Source organism: Nipponia nippon, unplaced genomic scaffold (assembly GCF_047370975.1).
Source record: "Nipponia nippon isolate SJK-2023a ecotype South Korea unplaced genomic scaffold, ASM4737097v1 scaffold_10, whole genome shotgun sequence".
NCBI classification, from domain to species: Eukaryota; Metazoa; Chordata; class Aves; order Pelecaniformes; family Threskiornithidae; genus Nipponia; species Nipponia nippon.
Window position 1 is genome coordinate 5,057,367 of NW_028262291.1, and position 21,830 is coordinate 5,079,196.

Sequence of the window (21,830 nt, forward strand, 5' to 3'; positions counted from 1 at the left end):
ATTTAGATAAACCCAGTAAAGGTTGTTCAAGAGTGTGTGTGTATATACAGTTTAATTTTCTATTTCTATATAGAAATTTTAAATAATGATATAATTTCTATAATTTAATTTTCTATTTTATAGAAGTATAGAAATTAGAACTATCGAAATATAGACATTTTGTTCTTATAGAAATTTTTTTCCATGTCGAAAATTAAACAACTTATACTAGATTCATCTAAATGCATATATATTTTAGATCATGTTGAAACTGATGATTTTAAACAAAAGCTTGTCATGCATTAGTTAATTTTTACCGATTTTAGTACATAAAAAGGAGACATAACGTAGCTTTCTTTGGGAAATAGATTTTATAATTATATGGTACTTTAGTGTTAACTTGTGGAAAACCTTTCTCTAGTAAGGTTCTCTGTACGTTGGTATATTTAAGGGACTCTCTGTGAGAATAGTAAATGTGTATTACCCTGTGTTTTGTTCCTTTAGAAACCTACTGACCTCTGGTTTTCATGCTAGTTGGAAAGTGATTACCATTGCACTGTAATATCTTTGGGGGGCGGGGGGGGAGGCAAACAAGCAAACAAAAAAACCTAAACCAAACCCATTTTAAGAGCACGCACACAGTCTGCAGAGTCACTGAGAAGAGTTATTTCCAGGAGAACTACAAAGATGTTGCATGCCATGTAAACTGTCATGAACAGTACCACTCCTGTCTGAACTTCTCTGGAAATTGTGTCTTGTTTGACTAGCCTCGCTCTTACTTTTGAAATACCAAATTGTAACTTCCATTGTTTCAGTTTGTGTCTGTTGCCTGTCATCCAGTTCCTGTGATACAAGAGAAGAGCTTGGCTCTGTCTTCTTGTCACCTTTCTGCTAGACAGAGGCAGACAGAAGCCCATCCCTTAACCATCTCTTCTTAAGGCTGAACAAACGCAGTTCTCTCAGTTTCTCCATGTATGTCATGTGCTCCAGCCCCTCATCATCTTGGTGGCCCCTTCCCTGGACTTGCTCTGGGAGGGGAAAGCCATACGAGGAGCAGCTGAAGTCACTTGTTCTGTTCAGCCTGGAGAAGAGGAGACTGAGGGGAGACCTCATCGCAGTCTACAGCTTCCTTACCAGGGAAGGAGGAGGGGCAGGTACTGATCTCTTCTCCCTGATGACCAATGATAGGACCGGAGGGAACGGCAGGAAGATATGCCAGAGGCGGTTTAGGTTGGACGTTAGGAAAAGGTTCTTCACCCAAAGGGTAGTGGAGCACGGGAACAATCTCGCCTGGGAGGTGGTCACGGCGCCAAGCCTGACAACATTCAAGAAGCAATTGGACAGTGCCCTCAGACATATGGTATGATTTTTGGGGTTGTCCTATGCAGGGACAGGAGTTGGACTTGATGATCCTTGTGGGTCCCTTCCAACTCAGGACATTCTGTGATTCTGTGTCGCTGTCTTTCTTGTACCATGGAGCCCACAACTGGACGCTGCACTCCAGGTGCAGTTTTGCAAGTGTCAAATTGAGGGGAAAGGTCACTTTCCTTGACCTGCTTCTGCCCTCTTGCGTATATGACACAGTAGACAGTTGGCCACTTTTGCTACCAGGGCGCACTGCTGACTTGCATTCAACTTGTTCACCAGGCCCCTCATCGAGGCAGGGTGGGGAACAGCAAGCAGAGCTGATTTCTGACCAGCAGGAACCAATCTGTACTGTTCCATGGGGTTATTCCAGCTGAAGTGCAGGTCTTCACCTTTGCCTTTGCTGGATCTCTGAGGTTCCCATCAGCCCGTATCTACAGTCTGAGGTCCCTGTAAATAGCAACCTTGCCCTCTCGCATATCAACTGCTCCCCCCTAGTTCAGCATTATCCACAGACTTGCTGAGGGTGCATTCTGTCCCATTAGGTCACTAATAAAGGTGTTAATTAGTATCAGAACTAGCATTAAACCCTGAGGGACACCTCTGGTACCTGGCTACCAGTTAGACTTTGTACTCCTTCTCTCACCTCTTGAGCCTTGGGATCTAGACAGCTTTCCACCCATCTGATGGTTCATTTATCCACTCCATATTGCACTAATTAACCTATAGAGGATACTAAGGGAGACTGTGAGTATATGTAACAATGAGGCAATGGCATCTGAAGGCTTAAGAAGGATTTCCTAGCATGGGGTAGGAGAAATGTAGGTGTAAATGTGGACTGTTGATAGCTGAGGTGTGTAGGTTTTTTCATTTTGATTGTTTTTGTAAGAGCGACTGTGGAAAAGAAAGTCCAGGTAGATATTGAGGAATTTGGGAGTGACAGGTTTTATGCAAGCTTAAGTTGTACAGAAGTAAGGTTGTCTAGGCAGAATTTTTAGGTTAGATGCCACTTCACACATTGTAGGTGCAACGCTGCGCGCTTGGATGCTGTAAAATTATTCTATTAAATAAGTGCCTGTTTAAGAAAAGTACCACGTTAACCATTAGGTGCAACTTTGACTAAAATGCCTTGATGGCACAAGAACTTTTTCTCTAAAGGCAACTTTTCCCAGGAGTCCTTGACACCTTCAGAATGGTTACAATTATGAAACAGTGTTTTATTTCTAATGTACTAGATGACAAATGTAGGGTTGTTGACATCTTTCAGCAAGCGCACAGAAAGTCCTTTATGTGTTATTCATACTCTGAGGAGGATAGGAGTATCGGCCAACACATTTTACCTTTGGTGGGGAGAAGGGCAGACCCTCAAGAAAAACAACAGATCAAAACTCTTAGAGGGATAAATTGCCCCTTGAAGTGCACAGTGAACTATCAGTACGGCTACACATTTATAGATACCTTTCTGCTATAAAAGGTTCAATTCACATTCAAGTCTTCAGTTCACATCCAAACAATTTATATTTGTCACATTAAACCTACTTTTCCTAAAGAAATCAAGCTGACAAACTTGGAATGGGGTAACAAATATTTATTGGAATACTGAAATCTGTGTAGCTTAAAAGTGACTACTGCAGTGTGCCTCAAGTATGTGCTCAAGAGCTTTTGTCCCTCCCCGAATTCAGGTTCACTTCTAGCATGCTAATTGCTAGAAACAGTGCAACCCATGTGTGTAAGTACGCTGGAGTAAGTGCCCTGAGTGGCATGGTTCTTTCCCAAGGTTACATAGTAAACTTATTTTTAACTAAATGCTTGCCTTCTCTTTTTCTTACTGTGAGTAGCTGCCCGTAAAATTTCTAGTGCAGCGAATGACTTGATTTTTGTCGTTCGTCACCGTTATGCTAGAATAGAAAGTTGAAGTATACTTCCAAAGTGGCATCTCGGCAGTTTTTCCTGCAATGTGTAAACTACATCAGTTTGTTTGGCTTTTTTATACCTTACAATTGAAAACAAGCATGTAATGAATTAGCCGTTTTCCTCTCTTTTGTTTTAAATCATGTTCTTGTATATGGTCATTTAGGAAGTTATCCTTAGATCTCTTTTTGTCCTTCTTAAAATATTGTTGTGGGTGTTAGCTCTTTAGTGTTCTATTTCTCACTTTGAATTTCTGGTTTTACTTCTGTTTACAGCATTAAGTATGACGTTAGTGATGAACTGCTACTCTTCTACCAGAAGACTGTTGTGTGTAGAGTATTTAATTGATCTTTCCAAGGGCCCACATGTTCACGTAGCCCTTTGACCCTTTCTTTTTCCCTCCCTTCATTCTGATCGTTCTCCCATTGTCTTTTAGATTGAATTTTTAATGTGATTACTAGTCTGCATTGAAAGCCAGACAGAATGTAAGAGTAAGATATCAGGACAGGGAAGGAAGGGGCAGAGATAAAAACTGCAGTGGAAAGATAAATTTCTTTGGTGGGAATAGTTTTCTGCCCTCTATAACAATAGCTATCTTAATAATGACGTGTACAAGAAAAATAGTACATTTCAAGTGTTCATGTGTTTAGTATTTTCACTGTCATGCAGTTTGTTTCAAAAACTGTAGTCACATCACAGTGCCTTCCTCCTTATGCAGGGTGGTTGTACCTTGCGTATGAGGTAATACCCGATTCCTGCAGTTACTAAACATTGCAGATGATCTTGGCCAAAATCGCAGTGAGGAGGATGCCTTTATTGTGGAATAACTGTAATACTGATCTAGACGGAATGTTTGTTCTCAGTGACTTTGCAGCTAGTTTTGTTAAATAAAAAACCAAGTCGTGCAAAACAGCTTTGTGAGGAAGTTAATTTCCATTGCTATCCTAGTGTGATGAGTAGGCTCTAATCACTATGGGCTCATGCTGTAGGGGTCAAAGAAGGAGAACTGGGAACAAGCAACTCTAAGTGAAGAGGAGCATCATTTTAAATTGTCCTTTTTTTATTTTTTCCTCGTTTCTGAAGCTTACACATTTGCATGCTCAGCACATTGGAGGTGTGTGGATCTACTGTCTGCCATCTTTGCCTGGCACTTAATCTGCTGCAGGTTTTGAATACTCGGAAACATTCCCTTTGAAATATAACTGAGAAGAGGAATATTACATTTTAGTGCTTTCTTGATTAGTTAACCCCCCCCCCCTTGTTATTCGGGGGGGGGGGGGGGGGAAATGAAAAATATAGATGTCACTATCTCTCTCTTGACAGCATAAATTGGAAATATAACCTAATTTGTTTATGTTGTGACTTGCAGATTAAATAAACTTGAAAATATCATTACATTAGTCAAAGGAAGAATTGAAGAAGTAGATCTGCCTTTGGAAAAAGTGGATGTAATTATATCTGAATGGATGGTAAGGTGCATGAATATCCTTTTCAAGACATAGTTATTTTCAGGAAAAAATGTGTTGTTATATTTATTTGAAAAATTATTCTTTAAGTAATGCTGTTTTTTTAATCAAAAATTTATCATGCTTGCAACAGTGTCTTTGACAATGTGAGAGATGGGATGATGTTTCTGATTATGTGGTAGTCGGATGCAGTTCCCGATCCCTCTTGTTCACGCTCTTTCAAGTCAAGGTTCTCTAAGTACAGTTGAGTTGTTTTGGGTACAGTAGTAAGTTTCTGTTACGTAGTTAGTGTGCAAAGCTACAGAAGTACTCCGTATTCCTTAATAATACTATTGTAGCTGCTCAGGTGAAAGTAATGAAGAAATATTATATTAGTCGTCTAGCTAGATCATTCTGATGAGTAAAATAACTTTAGTCCGCAAAGACAGCTAAAGACGGTGCTGACTGTGTGGGAAAGGTGATAAGGAGGTGAGGAGCACACGCACTGGGAAATCGGCAAATATGTCATAGAATCATGGAATGGTTTGGGTTGGAAGGGACCTTAAAGATCATCTTAGTTCCAGCCCCCTCCCATGAGCAGGGACACCTTCCACTAGCCCAGGTTGCTCAAAGCCCCATCCAACCTGGCCTTGAACGCTTCCAGGGACAGAAAGCTTGAAAACAGCGTTACTATTCATTGCAGTTTTTTAGTATAAGAATAAAATAACGGATTTTAAAAGTGTGTAATAATGATGGTGGCCAACAGGAAATGCAGTATGCAGTGTGTAAATGAGCCGTTTCGTGGAATCCATTGGATTTCGGCTGTTGGCCTGTTACCTTTCTTTCATGTGCTGGCTGATGACTGTTACACAGTTGTGCTTGCTACCTGCCGTTGATCCTAATAAAGAAATCTGTGTGACAAGACCCAGTGCCAGGCTGAACTTCATAGCAACTGAATAAGTCTGTTGCATATCAAGAACGTGGTAGTAAACACCCTTTGTGACTCTTTTTGTGGACTTCTGTTATTCGGTCTCCTCATATCACAGACCTTCAAAAAGCACTTCAAAATACAGGTTTTTTTCCATGCTCATTCCCACTGTCTGGACTTAAAAGTTCTTTTGTCCTTCAGATTTAAGATCAATAATGAAAACTTATTATTCCAAGTTGGTTGGTTGGTTTACAAACTGTGGCTGTTCTACTGTATGCAAGGGCCTTTGGGAGAGAGGTCACATGATCAGTATGGATCCATGTCTATCTAACTAGTTTCCAGGTAAAGGTGGAAATAAATCGTTTGTCTTGGTTTTTCCGTGGGCTTTATTTTATATTACGAATTTCAGTGAGCTGGAAATCTGCAAAAGTTTTTCTTCCACAGCTGTAATGAACGTTATTTGAAGCATGGGCTTAATTTAATGTTGAGGTCACTAGTTTCAAGGAAGGTTTAAGCCATTGGCTTAAACTAGTGATTTAAAAATAGTGTGTTATGGTTGGTGATTTCCGAGAGTAGAGTGACTTCACTAGAAATGCAATTATAGTTCGTTCTTTCAGGGAAACTTCTGATCAGTTGCCTAATATGTGCACCAAGAATAATGTTCCCAAAATCACATTTCTCATTTTGGAGCCCAAGATTTGGTTTTAAAAGCAACTTGGGCGCTTAAGAGCTTAAGTCATGTTGTAAATCAGTGCCTCTAAGGTGAAGTAAGGGATTTCGAAAAGCAGCTCCTGTAAGAAATGAAGTATTGAATGTTCCATGTTTCCCATTTGTGTGCTAATTTACCTTTTAATGTCATAATTATATAGCCATGTGCATTTCACTTAATTAGGTATTCTAAATGTTTGGGAATGTTAGCATTTTTATAGGTTGCTGCAATACAGAGATAAAGAGGACAATGCCACGGAAGTAAGATTGATAGCTGGACAGTGTGTGCACTGTTCCAACACGGTCCAGAAAGGAACATTAGATTGCTTAGATGCAAATGAAGATTCCTCTTTGTCTGGCTTTCTTGTGTGAATTTGCTTTTTCTTTTCCTTCCCTACATGATACTGACCAGTGTGAACTCTTTTATTAATATGTGAATGTCAGTGCTTGAAAATGCTGCAAAAGTGAAGTGTGACAGGAAAAAGGAAGTCAGCATATGTCAGTTTTCAGGTCTTTATTTACAGAATCTGTATGGGCTAGCAGGAAAATTCCAATGGGAACAGTGTTTTTCCTTTGTAACAAAAATATCAATAGTTGCTGTTCTGTTTAGAAAACAAACTGCTTTTAGACTAGTAAACATTAAATCCTTTGGTGGAGCCATACCTTTGTTTTGCTTGGTACAGAACAGTACTTAAGACCAGTACATTATAAGCTTTTTTTAGAGCTATGCATGGAGCATCAGGAAATTTAAAACAAGTGTGAAGCAACGGAATGGAGGCTGGAGAGAGGAAAAATACTGCATCCGTCAGGAATGTTTCTAGAACAGGCTTTCTGAGAAAGATGGCACATAGTATATTGTAAAAGGTATAGTGTTACATTATGAGCATCTCCAACGTAATGGATTCTGATGATCATGCTCTTAATTGTACAAGTGGCCTATGACTTCCACAAACTGCTTGCTATTCCTACTTCTCTTTCGTTTTTAAATTTGTTCCCTTAAAATACACAAAAATGGGAGAAGCAGCTTAAATATTACACAGTGGGTAGGGGTGTGTGACTCTGTGTGTGAGTGTATATAGCCAAATTATATTTAAAATGTATATTTGCTATCTTCCAAAATAATATTTTTCAGTTTTAAATTGATCTGGATACGATTTTGTCATGTTCCAGGTTTAGAGGCTGAATGATGGGCAACTCTCTCTCCAGTGGCTTTATTTAAGCCTGTGAAAGAAACTAGCAGTGATCTTGCTTTTAATGTAAAGACTAAATGCATTGTTTGTACCATCTGAAGTATGCGTGTTTGACATCGTCAAAATCAGACCGTAAGCAGGACATCTATGTGATTGCGTTCCACTAAAACCAGTATGCAAACTATTGAGAAAGACAGCGGAAGGTGCGATGAGCTGTTCTGTTGGTGTCCAAAAGGCAGATTGAGGGCCTGTTGGACTATGGAATACCCAGATAAAGCCATCTGTTTAGATTTTATCACTCTGAAGGCAAGTATGGATTCCTTTTAGCAAAACATTGGTGAAGTATGCAGCCTGACCGACACAAGGGCTACTTGTGTGCTGTGGGTCAGGAGCACAAGGCAGAGCAGACGGACCGAAGAGCAGCTTCACCCAATAAACCACGTTACCTTAAGAAAGACCTCAAGAATGGCCAAGTAATAGCCTGTTCTGCTAACCAAACTGATTCTATAAGAAGGAAGTCTTCCAGTTCTTGGAGAAGGGTTATTTGAATGTAAGAATGGGTGAATTTTATATAAGATCTCACCGCTGGCCTTGTTTTTAGAGAGGTTTCCCTGTCCAGGATCTTTTGATGTTCTGTAGCAGGGCTGTAAGCTTCTGATGCACCATCCTGCTTGGTTGCCTGGAGCTCTGAGGTGTGAAACTTCTGAAAGCCCTAAGTTTGTGAAATTACGAATTATTGTTAGTGGTTACAGGTACCAGTCTCTAACATGTTTTTACTTGTCTGCTTGTACCATAGGACCACGTACAAGCAAGTCTCTTATCTTCTTATTCAAACTCTAGACTTACACGGATTAGGTTTCTAAGCAAAGGTGCCAATAGTGGAGTATTTGCATAGACTGCCTAGTGGCAATCTGGTGGAAATGCATTTCTGAACACACATCAGTGATTTGTTTGCACCTTGGTGTAATGAATGAAAACCCTTGTCAGTTAGTGACTTGACCTGGAAATGGTTTGCAAATGCTCAAATTTCATCCGAAGTTTAGAATTTTGACTTGAATGTGGTGCCATTGGTACAGGTGGTGGGAAAGTACTTACGAGTTGTATATATCATAGATTTGCTCTCAGTCAGGATCACATTTATGTCCTCTCCCCAGAGATATTGAATTTTTAAGAAACAATGATATTTTACTGTAATTAGAGTAATTTTCCATACAGTATATGAGTTTGAAATGCGAGCTGCTGTGCAAAGTGGTGAAGCTAGTTTTTGGTTAAATTGAATGCTGGGCAGGAAAAGATTTGCTGTAAACATATGAAAATGGCTGTGTTATTGCACAGGAATTTTGGTAGTGTAATTGTAAACTTCAGAGGCTGCTTATTGAAAGGATGAGTGCAGAAAGAAACAAAATGTATGTAATGTTTTTCTGGAATGTTCTTACCCAGCTGCATCTGTGTGCAGATTTTTCCTCTTGATATGCTTTCACTTGCTTTCTCTGGCTACGAATATAAAGCTGGAGGTTAAGAGTTTTATTCATTTGAAAAATATCTGCATTTTTGCTGTAAGGGGTTTTACTATGAGAGACAATTGTCTGAGATGGTTGTCTCAAATACAGTGTTAGAGTACAGTGCGTTCTCATAAATTGCTGTTCTATGCAGTGCTTTATGATACTGAATGTGCAGTAGAGTTTTTACACAAGGAAAAACTGGGAAAGAGGTGGACTCTCAAATTAAAATAAACCAAGGATAGAATCCAGCACTCTTGTCTCTTAATTATATCATTGCTCAGGTAGCTAATATCTTCTTTTTTTTTTTTTTGTGTTAGATAATTTTGAAGTGATTGCAGGATGGGCTGTGAATGGGAGGTATTCAGGAACTAGGGAGGAGGACTAGGAAGCGAGCGTGTCTGAAACACTGGAAGCCATCTTTACTCTTCTTCCTCCTTTGCCCTCTTTCTGTGATGGACATACAGTGATGGTGCTTTGTAAACACTTACTAGTCTTTCTGTAGTTTTAATAGTCTCTAGTGCCCTGCATTCAGCACTGGTGAGACCACACCTCGAGTACTGCGTTCAGTTTTGGGCCCCTCACTACAAGAAGGACATGGAGGTGCTGGAGCGTGTCCAAAGAAGGGCAACGAAGCTGGTGAAGGGCCTGGAGCACAAGTCTTAGGAGGAGCGGCTGAGGGAGCTGGGGTTGTTTTAGTTTGAAGAGGAGGAGGCTGAGGGGAGACCTTATTGCTCTCTACAACTACCTGAAAGGAGGCTGTAGCAAGGTGGGGGTCGGTCTCTTCTCCCAAGTAACAAGCAATAGGACGAGAGGAAACGGCCTCAAGTTGCACCAGGGGAGGTTTAGGTTGGATATTAGGGAAAATTTCTTCCCGGAGAGAGTGTTGAGGCATTGGAACAGGCTGCCCAGGGAAGTGGTGCAATCACAGTCCCTGGAAGTGTTCAAAAAGCGTGTGGATGTGGTGCTTAGGGACATGGTTTAGAGGTGGACCAGACAGTTAGGCTAACAGGCTGGACTCAATCTCAGAGGTCCTTTCCAACCTTAACAATTCTATGATTCTATGATTGTATGTTAGTATTTGGAGATGCATTAATACAAGTGTTCTATTTCTATAACAGAGTAATAATTTATAATTTTACATAAGAATTGAGCTTTTCTTTTTTGTGTTTTTAATAATGCTGTGTAAAGAGCATACTCCTTAGAGCAAAATGTTTTTTTATAAAGGGATTGTATTTCCTTGCATGATTTTTTTTTTTTTCTTGCCAACACCAGTAATGGGTATCACTTTTCTGCTCTTCAGATCTTCCCATTTGGTGTTCTCACTCATATTTGTTTAAGGACACAACAGGGTGTGCGTAATAACAAAACAAAGTCAAGCTGTGGTTTTGAAATGTGTGGGCTTGCTCCGTCAGTGATGAATTATTTCCTTTTTTCCTAAATTAAATCATACATGAGAGATCAGCACGAAGGCTGACTTAGCGTGGGGGAAATAGTGCTGCAGCAGAGCATGCAGAAGAGTTTACATGTAGCTGTTGCTTCTCATTTAAATGCACCACAGGTTTGAGGGGGGGGGTGTTTGTCAAGTAAAAAGTAATTTTTCACAAAATTGAGTGGGCCACATCAGTTTTCTGCATCTGTTAATGCAAGATTACGTTTTATGTTTTAAATCGGAATCCGTTGTCGAATCTGTTATATACCCTCTGTAACTTGTTTTACTTTATAGTCCAATGGAAACCTTGTAGTTAGAAACTTTAGTTTAAGAAAATAATGCACTTTTTTATACTGATAGGGATTAAAAAAAGAGAGTCCACTCTCTGGGCCAGCGATTTGATAGCTGCCTTCCATCTCGTTAAATATTCGGTGTTGGGCCTTACTGAATCTGGAGTACCAGACCAGGTTCAGTTATGTTACAGAAAATAATAAAACGGATCTTTGATAGAAGGGGGGGGGGAAATGCAACACTTATTCAAGTAGTTACATATTTCTTCTCAGTTCTATCCTTACCTGTTTTTTCTGCTGTACTAAAAATTCTGCTAATTCTTGCTATTGTAAACATGCCAGTACCACTTTTTGAAATATACATGGCTTTTACCAATAAGTAGAAAATAAGTGAAGGCAAGGCCAAATTCCACTAAGGTATTTGTTAGGAACGGCTAAGGGAAATGTACATGAAGAGGCATTTTTAATCTGAAGCAATTTGTGTTTTAAACAAAGCATTTTTCTTTAGTATTCTCCACACAATGAGGTATGCTTTAGAATGCAGCGTTGTTCTTGTGTCTTGATGCTTTTAAAGAGCTTAATCTCTTTTCCTTCATGAAGAATATAAAGATGAATACTGAAGCACTAATGTTAAAAGAATTTCCTGTGCTCTACATTTTGATCAATTGGTAAAATATTTTGATGTAGCTTTGAATTAAAGTAAGTATTAAGAGTTCTGTAGTGTATTTGAGTAATAGAGGAAAATTTAGCCATGCGGGATATTAAGACATCAAAGTTTTGTGAGCCTTTTATAACTGTTATACATCCTTTATATCTGTATTTTGTTTGTGTAAGAACTGTAGCGATACTCACAGTCCCCTGGATTCAAATTTGTCAGTGGGCTCATGCATTTTTGATAGCTGACTTCTTGGACAGACATGATGTAAGACATGGTCAGACATGATGTAGGACAGATGTATACTTGAACGGAGTTAACTCCATAGTGCTGCGTATTTCTGTTCCTGTCCAGATCTGCTCATATGTGGTTTTGTTGTTAGCTGGAGAGCAACTATTTTGTTTCAGCTTTGAAAATATAAAAATAAGGAACTTCATTTTGAGAAAGAAATGGCCAGCTTTTTAGTAGAAAACACCTAATATGACATCATAACATTTAAGATGTGCTGTGTATTTAGTTGTCTTTAACAGAGAACCTGTCACCTTTCATGTGTCTTAGTTTAGCCACTAGCAAGACAGAATTATTAATATTCGGCTCACAGATTTGTATCCTAGAGATCTCTTCACAGTAATTAATTTTGAGGATGCTAATACACGCTTAAGGAAAAACAAAACCCTGAACATGATTGGGGTGGAAGCAAGAGTGCCCCACAGCATCACGGGGAAAAGATGTCAGGTATAATTCTCTTTCCAGATGGCACCCCTACAGGTGAGGCAGCAGCCTGTGAAATTACATTCTAAATTACACTACAGATGAGCACAGCACAGTGAGCAAAACGCTTTGGTATAAGTAATAAATGACTTGATTCAGTACCATTGACAGTTTATGTAACTTACAGGAATGCTATAATGAATTGGGGGGGAGGATAGAACTGGGAGTGGGGGGAGAACCAACGGTGCCAGAGTGGAAAGGTCAGGGAAAGGACGGGGAGAATTTCACTGTATTTCTCATGAGAAGGTGTGTCTTCCAGCTCTGCTTCTTGCACTTGTTAGGCAGACATTGTAGGCGTTGGGCATTTTAGGCAGGAAGAAATAAGTGAAGAGCTGATCTCTAAAAATGTCACTTTGTAGCTTACTGACTCTTGCTGGTAACTAGTCTTAAGATATGTCCTAGAGGTCACATTTAAAATACTGTGAAAACAACTCCTTTTCAGTTAAAAGCATCTGAAAAGAATTTTTATGAACTAAACATACTCTGTTTTTAAAACTGCAAGAGTAAGGATGAAAAAAAGAAAAGTCGGGTTCTATTCTGTGCTTTTGGCTTGCTGTAGGCACAAAATCATCTCTGCCTGATGCAGTTGGAGCTCCTGGCCTTTTCAACCATTTTGCAAAGCTTACTAAAAATCATATTGCTCACAAAGCAGTAGTCTTCATTCTGGGACTTATTCTAAGGCCTTCATAAAAGCTAGGCAGTAAAGTGGAAGAAGAGGCAACATTTGGAAGAAAAGTGTCCAGTAGAGCGCTGTGCTGTTACCAGAAGAAACCGGTTGAGAAAAGGGCATTTCCACTGTTTTCAAGCTATGCTTTTGTTGAATACAAATACGTCATGCTTCAACTTTCTGGTTTTCTAGTTTAGTTTTTAGTTCTGAAGGCTGCAGTATAGATGGTGACATTTATAAGCAATTCTGAACTTGCAGTGTTTTTTGTTCTAAGAGCTGTAGGCAAAATAAACAGCCAAGATGGCATAAACATGAAATAAACTTGGTATCTTAGCAGTGCAGTTCCCATGCAATGCTGTCTGTCTTCGGTTGTGTGGACGGATGACTTCAAAAAATAAAATAAAGTCTATGATTGTAGAAATATGGAAGTGTAGGAAAGATGAAGAAAAAAAAAATCAAAATGAGAATTAGGATGTATCCAAAATGTATGCCGGTATGATTTGTCTGAACTGATTTGATGTCATAAGAATGTGTATGTGGATGAAATTGTGTTATAGTATTCAGCAGTAAGAATAAGGGTGATACTCAAACTTGGAAGATAGGCAGGGTGTAAAATCAGTAAATCATTTGGAAAACAAAGGGCTATATATCTCTTGGAAATTGGCATTTTACTTAACATCTCAGGTTTCTCAACTACTTTTATGTATAAAATGCTAATTGTATGAAATACTGCTATGACTTATATTTCAGAAATATTTAATTAAAGAAGTGGGTTTTTTCTGTTTCAAAAAAAGTCTGACTCGATTAAGTTTACAATAAGTTATTCTAAACAACTATAGTGGTATGATTAACCTGCTATAAAATTAATCCCAACGCCAAAAAAACTACTCAAATTTAGTTGTAGCCATTTTTATCCTGAGAATGTTTTAAGTTCAGGTGCTGCTAACTGGTGTAGAACATCCAGAGAACCCATCTCTTTGGTATATGACTTATTTCCACCTGTCTTTGTAAGCATTGCCCAAGTTGGTACAGGGCACCACGAAGTTGCCAATGGGAAGTAGCAAAAATGCATTCTACTTGCAGTTCTACTTGGGAAGGTATTTTCTTGGTGTTTTGTTGGTTTTGCTTTTTTTTTTTGTATGGCATGCCAGAGTTATTACTATAAAATCAATATATACAGCTTTTCACGGGTTTGAGTTGCATTTGATTTCTTTTGATGCTGTAGGACTCTATCAGGTAATTGTTTGTGTAGATTGGATATTTATTGCCTATAGTTTATTAATTTAGTAGGTGCTAGATATTTGCAGTCTGGGGAATGAAAGATGATGCTTTATGTAACTGAAGTTTTGAAGTTGCAATGCTATTGCTGAGAAATTTACTGGGTTCTGGCTCTTATTGAGGTGTATGGGTATATAAAGTTTTTAAACTGTGTTGTCTATCTGTAGATTGATTAAATATGCTCCATAAGAAGCATAATGATTTCTAAATTCTTTCCCTTTTCTATAAACAGGGTTACTTCCTTCTCTTTGAGTCAATGCTGGATTCGGTCATCTATGCAAAGGACAAGTACCTGGCAGAGGGAGGCTCAGGTTGGTATGCATAATGCTTTTAATAAATGTAGCTCTGGGGGGAAACTAAATGAACTCAGACTCGGAATAAGCTATGCATGGGTGAGAAAGTTGCCAGTGTAAATGAAGAATGTTTCCATTAGTATGAGCTTCAAGGCATTAATTTACTGTATGGGTAATAGAAGACATTAGATGGGGTATCAAGGTCTCAAATTAATGGTGTTTTTAAGAATAGAGGGGTTATTTATTCTTAAGTACAGTCTAAATTTTTCCTCCCTACTTTTTTCCCACACATGTGGGCATTTGTTTTCCCCTCTTGAAATCCCAGTTTCTGCATAACTATGAACAGAGGAAAACAAGTTTTATTCTGTAAGATGTGTTACTGTTTGAGTAAGCTACAATGAATTAGAGGAGAAGTCGATCGCGTATTTTCCTGGAGGAGGGAAGTTGCGTGGGGAGGACATGGTCTCAAACACAAGAAGCCACTTGAAATAACTAATGGATTTACATTGTTTCAGTTCAGCATATTCTATCCTGGTGGGAATATACCCTTTTTCTTCCTGGTTGGAGGGTAAGGAAGTGACAGAACAAAAAGGTTTTATTTTGAAATAGAGTTCTTTTATCCTTTTAAGTAGCTTAGTGTCATTTTAAGCAGTGTTTAAACGCCTGTAAATATTTATTCCTCATGTGATGCAGTTTTTTGCACAAGTTCTGCATATGCTTTATTCCTTGCGCTTAATTCCTTTGTCAGTATTGTATTTCGTATTGACCTTTTCAATCGTAGTCATCCGTCTGGGGTTTTTTTCCCCCTTTTGTGCTAACCATGCACATAGTTAGTTTCACTACACTGACTTAATGATTGGATTAATGACTATGTAACAGTGCTCGCTGCAGTGCTTCCCTGTGATTGCAGTGAGCTTTTGTATGCTAGAGTGCAGCAGAAAAAAGAGGGTTTATGCAGTTGTTCAACATTTGGTCACAAAGCTGAATATACAAGCAAGAGATTACTGTTCATGTGTTAAAACATTTAGAAGCCATTGAACAACGTGACAGAATAAAAGCTTTTTTGTTTTCAGTAATGTAGAATAGTCCAGCCAGATCTGGAACACAGTTGTGGTGTGCTCTGTATCGATATATGCTGATAACTTTACATTGCAATATAGTTAAATTTGAGGACATCCCATAAAATTGTAAGGAATCATTTTATGTTTAGCTACTACTTCCAAAGCCTTCTGAAAAGGGCCGGGAATTTTTGACCTCTATTGAAACTGCGGTAGCATCTTGTTCTCTATTTGTATTGTTGGTAAGTTTGCTAGTGGCTTGCGCCTCCCAGAATTTCCTTTGAGAGACAGGCTATGCTGGCTCTTCAGTACACTTATCCATTGTGGTCTGAGAATGATCTTGGGCCCTTATTTGACTCTTCACAAAGCATACAGTATTGTATGGTCGCCAGTTGGTATGGCCAGACTTTAAATGGAACGACGTTTCCTTAAGATACTTAAAATTACTGCTCTTCTGCCAGCTGGTATAGCAGGTAAATGGCTGTGCCTGAGATTGCTGAGCAACTTTCTCACGAATCAGCTTAGCAAGACAGGCTCTTCTGCAGCGTAGATGAATAGCAGCAGAACTGCGGGCACATCCAAATTCAGATGAGCCAAATCTAAGAGCTCATTTTGAGGTGAAGTCTTACCAGGGAAACTCCTGAATCTGCCATAAAGCTTAATTTTGTCTCAAGCCGCTTTGTACTATTGAGCCCAAGATCATTATTACAGGGACTGTTTGAAAGCTGAAAAAAGCAATAGAAGCAGCTGCGATTTGGCCAAACCTTTCCGTGATTGAGCCGGGAATAGAATCCAAATTTCTAGACTTGTGTTCAGTCAGTCATATCGTCGTTACTTCAATTTAGCCTATTGGCATGCTGAAGTGGATTATGCCAAACTCTCTAGGGTAATGGGTACAGTATATAATAGCTTTATTTGGGAACATAAAATTCTTGCTGCCTAGGACCCATCTGTTTGCTCTTTAGAGCTGTTACTTGCCTGAGTGTAGATTTTTGCATCCACTTGAGTGCAGTGCATGTTGGTGAGGGGTGTAAGGCAGGCAGCATTCAAATTGTAACACTGTTTGCTTGTTCACATCAAAATCATGATGGTATTCCCTTGGAATTATTTCCGTATATCTGGAGGGTTGCTGCCTTACCCTTCAGCGTCCTGAAGTTTGTGAGGCATTGCTAAGGGATAAAGGATTTCCCATCATATTCGGTTCATCACGTGAGCTGTTCCTAGTGACAGATGACTTCTGGGCACTGAGTCGAGAAGGACACAGATGGTCAAAATGATGAATCTGTGAGAGCACTGAGGAGTATGTGCTCTTGTCCAATCAGCATTTTGTTCATTTCACCTGTGAGAAGGAATAATTATTAAATTATGGCGTTAATCAGAAAAAAATGACAAGTCTGTCAGGATTGCACAGGGAAGTGTTACAGGGTTGCAGAAAGAGCAGAGGATTTCCAGGGGGATTGAGGATAATGGGTGAAATGGCAAATGCAATTTTAAGCAGATGCTTTTAAACATTTACAAAACTCGCCAGTGTTGAGATGCTTTAGGCTGATATTTAGATAACATGCTTAGATTTCCAGTCAAACTTCAGTATAGCATATGCTTCTGGACATGGGTGGGTTTGTAAATTTGGAAGTTATGTATCACTGTAGTCTTTTGCCTGTGGAACCACAGGTTTCTTCGTGAAGTCTGAACAGGTGTTGTCTACTTTTTTGTTGCTATTGATAGGCTAAACTAAAAATGCAGACTGGATTAGAACATTAGTGTTTACATTTTCGCTTGTTCTTAAGCACTTTGTATAATCGATCATGAGTTCCACTGCTGATTTAAGGATCTGCTGCGTGGATGAAGAGATTTAATAAAAACTGGTTATGGTCCCACTGAAATATTTCACGCTTGATAGATGTGGTAAACTTTTTCCTGTTAACAGAATGTCCCAGAAATGTGGGCTAGTCCGAGGAAGGAAGGTTATGAAGTAGTTGATCACTTTTTGCTGCGGCTTTCATTTTTGTCTGCAGTGTCGCTGGCATGCTCCTGGAAGCGTATTCTATAACTAGGGACTTTCAGTCTCTCTTCACCCCTCTTCTCACCATGCCGCTTGCATCCTACGAAGAGTATTTCCCTGAAAAATATTGCCTCAAAGGCCGTAGTCGCTTTTGTTGTCTGTTTCATGCTGTCTTTTAATTTTTGAAGCATCAGCGGCGGCCCTTGAAGGTTTGAAATGCTGGGAGGTAAAGCCGAATATAACACGGTTGTCACACTGGTAAACAGCATTATGAAAGCTTTGAGAAATGGAAATCCCGTATTGATGGCTCCAGAAACTACTTGCAAATACTCCTACCACCAGATGTTTGTGGTTTTTGTGCGTGTGTGACAGCTGTCAGGTGTGCTGGAACCAGATGATTTGTTTCAGACAAGCCAGTTTGAATGCCTTCTTGTTTTGATTCTCATCAACCTGCCTTTTTACTGCTGAGTTAATAGTAGGCTGTTCCTGGAGAAACCTTCTGCTTTGAGTTCCTCATCTGCAAAGTATGCATGGTGGTAGCTTACCAATGGGATTCCAGTTTAAGCTTGCTGATATTTATTTACTTATTCTGTTTTAAACAGTCAGAAAGTGAGAAAAATGACAGCGGCTTCATGTTTTGTATAAACCAGTCATTCCAAATGTAGAGGTGGTTGCTTACTTCAATGTCTTCCTATGAAAAATTAAAAAAGCTTCTTTAGAGAAGACTCGTCTTTATCATTAATATGTATAAGATTATTCCTTTAGGCTGAATCTACTATCACGATAGAAAAGGTCTAATTGCAATTTGCTGTTTCCGCCTTCAGTATTTTACAAGGCAAAAAAATACTGCTTTTCTGACTTAACATGCTATACCAATGATTTCTCCATACTCATTTTGATAAGCTGCAATTTCAAGCAGAGCTGAAGACAGAATTAATTTTACAGTTCACCAGATTTTGGGGAGGAAAAGAGAAACTTAGCTTCAGTTTTATTAACATTGCCACATTCATGTATCAATAAAAAAGAAAATAAAATAAGGTGTTTATTAGCGGGCATTTTGCTCTGAAGCCAGATCAAGAATTTCACGTGTGGGGCTTTAAAGGCTTTAAAACTCTGAAAACAAAACATAGGAATTTCTTTGTGGAACGAAACCTAGCTAAATATAAATGGAGCTTCTCTTACTATTTGATAGCGTTGTAGACAACCATGTTCATAACAGGGGTTTTTTGTGTCTTTTTCCAATCAGTAGTGGATAGAGATAGCAAAGCCAGTCCGTCTCTTGGCAGTAGGCAGCTGTTAAAAAGGCAAATGTCAGTCTTGCACAACTATTTGGAAAAGCTGTAAATAGGTACTTGTTCTGAAGATATTCGTGGGAGAAGGGAAAGCATAAATGTGAAGATAGTGTAAGAATGATAGCTGTCATCCTAAAACTAGGGGCGGGAATCGATGAGGGAGTGCTCTTCTGTCTGTTGGGTCACTGCCATACTCTTCAGATGCAGATAGAAGGGTGGTTATTCTTTTCCAGTACTCGGAAGTAATTTTTTAGGCTGTAAGGCAAGTACCAGCCAAAGCTGATAAGAAAAAGGAATAAAACTCTTGAGTAAGAATATTTGCTCTTTTCTGGAAATAAGGTCTTTTCACAGAGGTTTCTTGTTATTGCAAAGCTCTCACCTGAATTTTCCTCTGGTTGTCTGTCTACAGTTATTAAATACATTTTAGGCCAGTTTCTGTATAGAAGCCAGGATAGGATGTTCCAAATTATTTTCTTCAGACGTCAAGTTTCCAGTCATTGCCTGGCAGTGGGATTCAACTGCAAAGATATTCTGTCATGAACAGGAAATACTGTTACCAGAGTAGTCTAGGAAAATTAAGTTCCAATGTCTAGTCTCTCCTGTGGACAAATGGGACTCCAGAAAATAAAGTAGCAGAAAAAGTGTCTTGTCCAAGAGCTGAAAAAAGTTATTTCTTCTTTTGAGTTGTTAATATTTAAAGAGAAAAGAAAAAAGTGCTCTTTGTGCCTGTCTAAAATAAAATTTCACTGATCTGTTTCTGTTGTTACAGTTTATCCTGACATTTGCACCATTAGTCTAGTAGCTGTTGGGGATATGAATAAACATGCGGACAAGCTACTTTTCTGGGAAGATGTATATGGCTTTGACATGTCTTGTATGAAGAAGGCTGTAATTCCAGAAGCTGTTGTGGAGGTGCTGGATCCAAACACACTGGTATCTACAGCCAGTGTCATTAAGGTACCATACTTCTTGAATTTTCCTTTTTTTTATGGAGGAGGGGGGAAAAAACACACACACACCCCCTTTGTCATCTTCAAAATTATGCAAATGCAATAAGGTTCTTGGTGTTAAGACTGTAAGACTTGTATTAATTGCCCTTTTTTTTTAACGCAGCTTGAGCTCTTAATTTTCCCATATTTAGATTGTTCTGTTCTACATTTTCATCTATCCAAACCCAAATTTACTTGTGTTTTAGTAAGTTACAAGTTGTGCAACTGAAATTTAAACTATAAAAAAAAAAACAAACAAACCTGAAATACAGAGTCTTTTTTTCTACTCTGCTTCCCTCTTCACCTCACTCAGTGTACTGAGTTGCAGGGGGGCTTCTTAGCTATTTCTGTGTCAAGCTAGCTGGCTTGGAAGATCTTTCATTGGAGGATCACTCACTATCACCCATAGCGTCATTCAACAGAATGACCTTGTCTGAAAAGGCAACGGTTGTTTCTGCAGCACTCATTGAATTAATTTTATGCTTACTTTTCTGTGTTGTCTTTTTTTATAGCAGCTTTGTGATGAGGAGTAGCAACAAAGTTGGTAGTGATTCATATGAGAGAACACCTACGTGACCAGATACAGTTCCAGAACACTGACTAGTTTGAAATTCTGATGAACTTTGTCATTAGTAATAATTTGAACAGTTCAGATCAAATTGAGAGAAGGACTATTATAAACCAAGATTTTTTTTTGTCACAATTATATTCTAATTATGGTTTGTATAGTTACTTTTCTATTGTAAAACACTTAAGGCAGTAGTATTACTGCCTTTCAGTAGGAATTGCCTGTTCTGTAAAGAGGTAATTTCTATTTGAATGCATTCCTATCCTATTTTATATAGAAGAAAATGGGTTTACATAATTCATCACTGAACTTGACGTGGTGATTGAGAGTAATTCCAGTCTCTTCCAGCATAGAAACTACTTGCTGTGGTCAGTTGTCATCCTGCCCACAAAAACAGTAACAGGTGAAGTACGGTTTTGTTGTAAGTATATCCTGATGCAAGTTATTGGTTAAGCTTTTCTTGTTTATAATTTTATTACAGAGAAGATTTAGAAGTATTAAGGTTTTTAAATTGGATATTTGAATGTAGGAAGTGCTGAGACTGATATTTCTTTAACTTGAATAACTACTTTGACCTTCTTGTGCATCTCTACTTTCTTTTTTTTTCTTTTTTACTTCAGGATTCTTTATTTGTAGACAATGAAGTCATTGCAGATGTGTCTTACATTTTATTCTCTGAGCTTGTTGACTAGACTCCCTCTAGAGTCAGTGAAATAAAATTCCTAAGGACACCTATAATAAGTTGTGTGACTTGAGGCTTACGTGTCTGTTTCCCTCGAGTGTAAGGAGAGGGTACAGTGATCAACTCAGTTGTTGAAATACACTTTGTAGACGTGTCATTATAGGGAAGATAAATTTCCCCCTTAGTGAATGAATGTGCACAAAACAGGGGTACTGAGATGAAGAATCTGAGGCCGTAATTGCTAGCCATCTCGCAGGTTTGATTGTGCAATGAGTGAGGCATAGGCACTGTTCTCACCTGCCATTTTTTTGGTAACATTTTGCATGTTCTGGTTCAAGTGGGAGTGTAGTTGTATACTTCTGGCAAATAGGTCAAGTTTGGTATACAGAAAATAAGTAGAGAACATATAACGTGCTCTAAATTAACAGCTGCATGGGTAAGTTGAACTCTATCAGTTTGTTAGGCGAGCAAATAAATTAAAACAACACCTTAACCTGGAGGGTGTTGATAACAATAACTATAGTTAAATGTGCTCAATGCAGTTGATAAGCTGCTGTCATTTTAGAAGCAAAATGCCTTACTGGTAATGGTACATGTCCCTTTCTAATATATACTGTCATGAGCAGTCACTGTCCAGCTCAGGTGTGTGTGCTTGGCAAATTTTGTCATCATGTGGCATTTCGCATAACTGTTATGCTTAATGCTTCTATACTCATTTGCTCTTAGTAGCAATCATGATTTTTAAAATAACCTAAAGTCAATGCATGAGCTTGTTTGCTGGAGTTACAGTACAAAGCAGTAAAATTAATGAGTTGAGCAACAGTGGCG

General features: G+C 38.7%; 1 protein-coding gene across 9 annotated transcripts in view; it reads left to right on the top strand.

The window, feature by feature from the left end:
• The window catches only part of PRMT3 (protein arginine methyltransferase 3), a 74,511-nt gene that overhangs the window by 25,979 nt on the left and 26,702 nt on the right, over positions 1-21,830 (top strand). For 5 of the 9 annotated variants that reach the window (XR_015701206.1, XR_015701213.1, XM_087743048.1 and 2 more), the window contains exons 10-12: positions 4,625-4,724; positions 14,351-14,429; positions 19,533-19,720. Coding sequence is in view for 5 of the 9 variants with exons in the window: in XM_087743048.1 (XP_087599174.1) it covers positions 4,625-4,724; positions 14,351-14,429; positions 19,533-19,720 (367 nt within the window). In the remaining 4 variants the exon portion in view is untranslated. Of the gene's footprint in view, positions 1-4,624; positions 4,725-14,350; positions 14,430-19,532; positions 19,721-20,597; positions 20,742-21,830 lie in introns of those variants that run through there. The other 4 variants (XR_015701211.1, XR_015701212.1, XM_087743066.1 and 1 more) reach the window with 3 other exon arrangements.